Source organism: Limulus polyphemus, unplaced genomic scaffold (genome assembly GCF_000517525.1).
Source record: "Limulus polyphemus unplaced genomic scaffold, Limulus_polyphemus-2.1.2 Scaffold94, whole genome shotgun sequence".
Classification (NCBI taxonomy): Eukaryota; Metazoa; Arthropoda; class Merostomata; order Xiphosura; family Limulidae; genus Limulus; species Limulus polyphemus.
In genome coordinates this window covers 1,180,971-1,187,713 of record NW_013665704.1, presented here as the reverse complement: position 1 = coordinate 1,187,713, position 6,743 = coordinate 1,180,971, and the positions used below count along the sequence as shown (strand labels likewise).

The 6,743-nt window shown below is 31.5% G+C and overlaps 1 protein-coding gene across 1 annotated transcript in view; it reads left to right on the top strand.

The window, feature by feature from the left end:
* Positions 1–2,900: 2,900 nt before the first annotated feature.
* Positions 2,901–6,743, top strand: part of LOC106469172 — a 58,898-nt gene continuing 55,055 nt past the window's right edge. The window contains exon 1 of the mRNA XM_013929640.2: positions 2,901–3,346. Within this exon, the coding sequence (XP_013785094.1) occupies positions 3,336–3,346 (11 nt within the window). The 5' untranslated portion in view covers positions 2,901–3,335. The remainder of the gene's footprint in view (positions 3,347–6,743) is intronic.

Below are 6,743 nucleotides of genomic sequence, written 5' to 3'. Positions count from 1 at the left end.
TGTATCGAACAAAATGGTTATGCGGCCCGCGCTCATCATTCTCTCAGTTATCTGGCCCGTTGTGAAAAAAGTTCGGTGACCTCTGCCTTAGTCTTATAAATAATACCACGGCCACTGTTCGTGCCTCCACACACCCCATCTAGTGAGAAAAAACTTCAAACATCAGTCTCCCACATATCGTATATTGCGACTATTTATCTGGTGTAATTCCTATTCTGTTCAATTTAGGAAGTTGTTCTACAATTTCTGGATACCCTGTATAATTTTTCCCTTCCAACTTTTTGTCCCTGAAGTCCATAATTTGCCAAAAGCAAGTTTTATGTAATAATAACAATAAATGTTTAACAAATTCAAGCTTTATGGTACTGAAAATTTTAATAAAAACAAAACAAACAAAAAAACATTTAATATCTAATGTGAACATCTAACATGTTCAAAACCAGCTAAATTGGAATAAAGAAATCAACCATATAAAAATGCAATAAAAGAAAAGACCCAAGTTATATAAAAGGACAAACTCCGTAACGATGTAACGAATAAGTGGATAAGTTAAACAAGAACAAAATCAGGAATGCTTAGCCCTTTTTAATATACAAATGGAAAAGCGCAACATGAATATAAAAAGAAAGCCAAGTATTTAATGTATATGTGGTTTTGGAGTTGAGTCCTTTATAACTCACCAAATAGTAAGCTAAATTTATTTAGGTCTGTGAGTAATATTATGGAATTGCGCCTACTTTATTAATTCGATATTATACAGCGGAACAATTATTAAATGATTATATCACAGATTTCATTTTCTTTTCACCAAAGGTAATTTTTTTGAAAATGTAATCTGTGATGTGAAGGCCTAATGTCTTCTTTGATTCACTGCACTCTCTGCTGCGGATTGCAGTTTCGCCTAGTCACTTAACAATTGGTGCGTTGTATAATATCGCCTAATAAGCTAGACGAAATGTCATAATATTATTTACACACCTAAATTGATTTAGATGACTATGTAGTGAGTTAAAAAGAACTCAAAAACCTCATAAATAATATATACACATTACTATTATAAGAAGCCTAACTGCATTTTTTTTTTTTTTGTTTGCTTACCAAAGCTGTGGTGATAGGCCTTAAATAGGCGAATATGCAGTCTACAGGAGAGGATGCGGCGAATAAAAAAATTGGGTCCTTACATCACAGATTACGGGGTCAAATTACTTAATTTTACACTAAATTTTGGAAGCATTGTCGTTTAATATGATTAGATTCTACTTTCTGATATTACATCTTTATATGGCCAACCCCTTTATTCTTAAATATTATTTTTGTGCATATAGGATGTTCAAATTCTTTTTATACGTTTATGGTTCAGATCGTATATTTAATATCATTATCTCTAAATTCCTAATATTCGCTAGCGACATCTATGTTTAAGTAATATACTTAAGAAGAAATAAACTTCATTTCTATTGCCATTGGGAAAAACAAAGACCTTGAGCAATTGTTGGCCAATTATACAGTAGGAACCAATGGTTTCCGATCACCCTAACATTGCCTAAAATTAGTGATTTGCTGTAGATATTTAAACAAAGTTATAGTATTTGATTTTTGTTTTTCGGTAATTTAGAAAGCGTTGTAAAATGACTCTTGAAATTTTCACTGATAAGTGGAGGTTCAAACATAATGAAATTATAGTGTTGTGAAACTCACATGAATACTTGATAACTTATAAACATCGCAATTAATTTAAAATATTACTTGATATAAAATGACTTTATACATCACATAAAAAGATATTAATTCTTTGACACCCTTAATGCATATTTACCTTTCTCAAAGTATTTTAAGATGAATAAATCAGTATTTTTAAACAATGTTTGTTTACTAAATCTTATAATTGGTCCTTGTATATTTGAAGAAGTTATTGTGAACTTCCAAATTCAACTGCACACATTTATTAGTAGAGGTCGCTGGGGTGCGAGTATTCAAAGGACTGGAAAACGTTTAATAGTGCGCAAGGCTTATATTCTAAATAAATAAATAAAGTTTTCCCTAACCTATACTGTAATATATTAATCTGATTAATTATTTTCTTTGTGGCGTCTCTTAATATTTTAGATCAGAATAATGTACTGATTTCACCTAACCTTTTTTGAGTAGCCATGCATGGATTGAAAATAAGGGATACCTGATTATTATGGCAATTAGAGAGTTCAACAAGATAGTGGACAGGTGCTTATAAAACAGCTCGAGAGTTAATATGGTAATTTATGGCTAAAATAAAAACTACCCCAAAACATTATTATAACTGATTGAAATATTTCCGACATTTTTGAGCCATTACTCATTCAAAACAGTTTATGTTGACTTATAACTTTTACGACAATTATGTCATTAAAGATAATTTTCAAAAAATTAAGCCTTAATCAGCTTATAATGGAACAATAACTATTGTTTTAATGCCATTTAAACGTGTATTTATTAATGTAGAAAAACAAACTTACAAGCTGAAGTACCACGTTAAGATATAAGGTTTTATTAACCCACAAGCTTACCAGCTTTTTAATGAGCTCTTTGACAGATGGAATTACAACAATAAATGAAAAAAAAACTTTTAAAATTTATATATATATATGTGTGTATGTATTTACCAGTAAAATTATGAATGATACTTCCAGATTAAAAATATGTTCATTACGAGCTTAACATCTGACTAATTGGAATATTGTAATTGTAAGAAATTTAAAATATATTGTGTTTAATAATTTATTTTGTTTAAGTCGCTTTTGAAAACTATTACTTTGAGGGTCTCTATTCAAGGAGATTTGTTTATTCGCCCTTCTGATTGGATCCATAATTTACTCTCGGCAATGACGTCACAGACTATAGAACTTGCTTGCCACATCGAGAGAACTCAGAATCTGTGCCAAATGCGTAGCTAACAACTTAATACTAGTACTGTCGTAGATTGGACGAAAGTTTTCCTTGTTAAGACGAGTTTAGTGGATAAAATTTTTAAATTCGTAAACTCTCTTGTGGCTGACAAAGTGACAGCCATCAAGTTTTGGATGTAAATGTTTCATCGTTCTACAACTGTACACGTGTGTTATTAAGATAAAAGTCAAGACCGATGTTGGAACTTTTCCTAAAACAAGATGACGTAATGTAAACCTGTAGACTTCAGAATTTGTTTCTCAGCCAATAACAACAAGCTCGAGGAGAACCTTACTGGATAGACCGAGTCGAGCTAGTGTGTCGATCCGTCACTCGCAGGTTCAATTTTTCTAGCAGTTGTGTTAAATTACGTCGCGCCCTAAGAAGCGACTTGAAAGAGTGGCAGCATAACGATGACAATAAGGTAAATGTAAATTTGTTTTTAAGTCTGTTAGGGTCATGTTGCAAAGCATGTGTTAAACTAGGAATAATATATTGCGTGAAATATAAGTATATTAAAAAATAACAGAATAACTTCAAGCGTTTAACTGTGTAGCAACAAAACACACAATAATTGGCACACGCAAAAGAGGTAAGCCTTACAAGTTGTACTGTTGACAGCGTTGTAGACAGCCAAGATAAAGCATAGGGTGGAGTTAGAATACGAGACTTGTAAACGAAAGTAGGACAAAAGAAATGCAAAAGTTTCTAGAAGTTAAAATACAGGCTATGATGACACTGTAGTTTCAGCAATGAAGTATCACATTTGTAAAGGATATAATTAAAAAGCATTTAAAATATCAAATTGTCAGCAAGTGAAAAACTGGAGTTTCTTGTGGATCCATCTACGTCTCTAACTGCAACTTATAAATTAAAACAGCACTTTTAATTATAAACTCCATGAAAGTAACATGAATTCATATAACTTGCTAGGTAAAATGTGAGCAAAAGCCAGAAGGATGGTTAGACAGGTGCACAAACGATAATAGTTTAAATATAATTTATAAAGTTTAAGAAAAAATAGACGTTCACTATATATATATATATATGTACATATATACTTACTTCAAGTTATAAATTATATATATGTATTATCAATCTCTTAATCTTTGTAATTGTAACCGAGGTACGTGTAAATGTGTTAAAAAAGCGCTTTTACGGTGAAGAAAAGGAGTGAGCCCTTAGAGTTAGAAGTCGTACATGTTACTTAAAATATTCTTGCAAAGTTAAAAGTGAATAAGTATATTTGAACTCATATAAATGCATATCTTTATATAATTCAAACAACGGAGCACTTCCTAATCTATGATGTTGATAGTAACGGATTTATTTTTTACCTCTTTTAATGTTAGGTAGCATTGCATAGTGTTAGTTCAATAACTTCTACACAATTCACTACACTATCGTTATACTTATAGAATTTGTTGTTTTTATTAGAAATAGAAAAGAGTTAATAATAGTAATGATATTATAGGCCTAGTCAGCACAACATCATCCATCTTATTACTCATGTAGTCTATACACTTATAATCAGAACTACATTACTCACTTTTACTGTATTCTGTAGGAAAACTCCATCACTCCTTGTCTTACACATTGTAAACTGACGCACCGTGATTCAAAAAATGGCGTTATTCTAAAAGATAGCCTAACTAATTCAACACTACTCCGAGTCTGTTGTGCTCCATTATTAAACGTTAGGGTTAAGTTTAAAGAGGAGTGCACCCATGTTAAATTATTAAAGAACAATCTAATTAAATGCTTGTATATTTATCACATACTTTGAAAATTAAACATTTAATAATCCATGGTTATATTTTCGGAAATATACGAAGTAACCTAACTACTTAATTAGAATATCAACTTGCAGAGTTATATTTGATAAAAGATTAAGTAATTACACTAATAACTACGTAAAAAGCATCAAAAGCCGTGGTTTATTTCAACCAGATGTTTTTAGAATGTACAATATACACGAATGAGTACAGAATGTTATACTGTTATATACGGTGCTTTCAACTGGATTTTATTTGGGTTTGTTGATAAATAAATAAGTTTTTATTTTATTTTTTTTTGTAAATTAGGAGAAAAACGAAGAATATTTGCAGAGATTAACCTTTTTATTTTTAGGTTTAATATTTCGCCATGACAGTTTCTTCAGAAGTCAACGGCTCAATTGTGAAGAGAGCCTCTGAAGGAGCTGTCATGACTAAATATTAGGCCTAAAATTATTTATCCTAATTTTGAAAATGGCTTACACACTCCAGTTAACTTTCCAAATATCAAAAGACAGATAAGTAAATTGCATAACTAAAAGTAACCATTTGCTTAACTATTTTATGATAACGATTATTACTTCGTCCAGTTGCACTCGGTTATACTGTATACATAAATAGCGAAGCTAATTTATATCCGAAAGGTTTACCCTGTTATGCTATCTTAAAGTTAAACTTCAAGCAGAGTCGGCTTTAGCAATTTTTACGGCCAGTGTATAAAAGAGTTGATGCCAACACCATCCCACCCCACCTTTCTAGCGCTTCTCTCCAAGGAGAGTAATTACAATACTACATACAGAATTACGACTATGGAGTGGATTACAAGTACAATACAAAATAGGCTGTTTGTGTAGGCTATACCATTAAGATTTTTCTGTCAGCAAGATTATTTATTAATTCTGTGTAATCAAACTTCTTTTAAATTTCGTTTTCTATTGACACCATACCCAGCCCTTCCTAAGACATGGTAGGTAAGTTTTAATTAAATTTAGTTTAGAAAAGCCCCTGTTTTCTTCAGCAACAGTAACTGGGATCATATGCAGTATTCTATGGACACATCTCTGTGGAAACATCTCTGTTAAGCGTTTTGGGTGAACATAACAGTTACTTTGGCAGTAGTTGCATCTCAGCCATCGTTCGAAGCTCTTGAACATCTCTACTCCATGTACATCACTTAAATTATTATGTGTCAAAATCTGTTGCAGGTTATTTCAACACACACACTTCTATTGAAATTGAATCAATCTCATAGAGGAATTCAATATTGGCTACAATCGACTTCTGTTGATGGAACCTTTCATCATTATATTCTTTAGTTCTGATAGAGGTAGGGTATTTTTTAGTTAATTTGAAAAAGTAGCTTAGTTTGTTTATTTTCTTTTTTTCACCATTTTTCCCCATTAGCAATTTATTTTGATGTCCAGTGCAGTTGCTGGACCTGACTTCAAGCCTCAAAATCTGTTGTTTATTTACACTAAAATATTCACCACTGTTTCCTATCAAAGGCCTTCAGTATTCACCGATACTCTCTTAACGTACTTACTGTTATATAATACACAGAAATGGGCCTTAATTCTACTCTCTTTTTTTCTAATATTAACGGTAATAGTCTTTATAATTTATTTTAGACCTATAATATCACCGCTTTATTAGAAGTGCAAAACTGTAATACATAATCAAAGATAAAATGGTCAAAAAGTGCTTTTATTTTAAAATAAAAACAATGTCACAAGATTTTATTACAAACTAGCGTATAGCCCGTCAAAAACGACGGGGCAAGTACTTTTTATTATTATTATAAACGTTGGTGATATAACAGAAAATAGTCTAATTCAGAAATGATTTAAGCTTAAAATTGAACCAATATTTTTACTTTCATGATAAATTTTATGCACTTGGGTCTAGGCTAAGTGATTCCCACACTACGTCTTTACTTTAGGCTTATTATACCAACACTCACTACACTTATAAGGTTTCACGTCACACACCCTCACGGCCCCCTTGCATGCCCGTCACTAAAATCGTAATGGGCAGGCAGTAATCGAA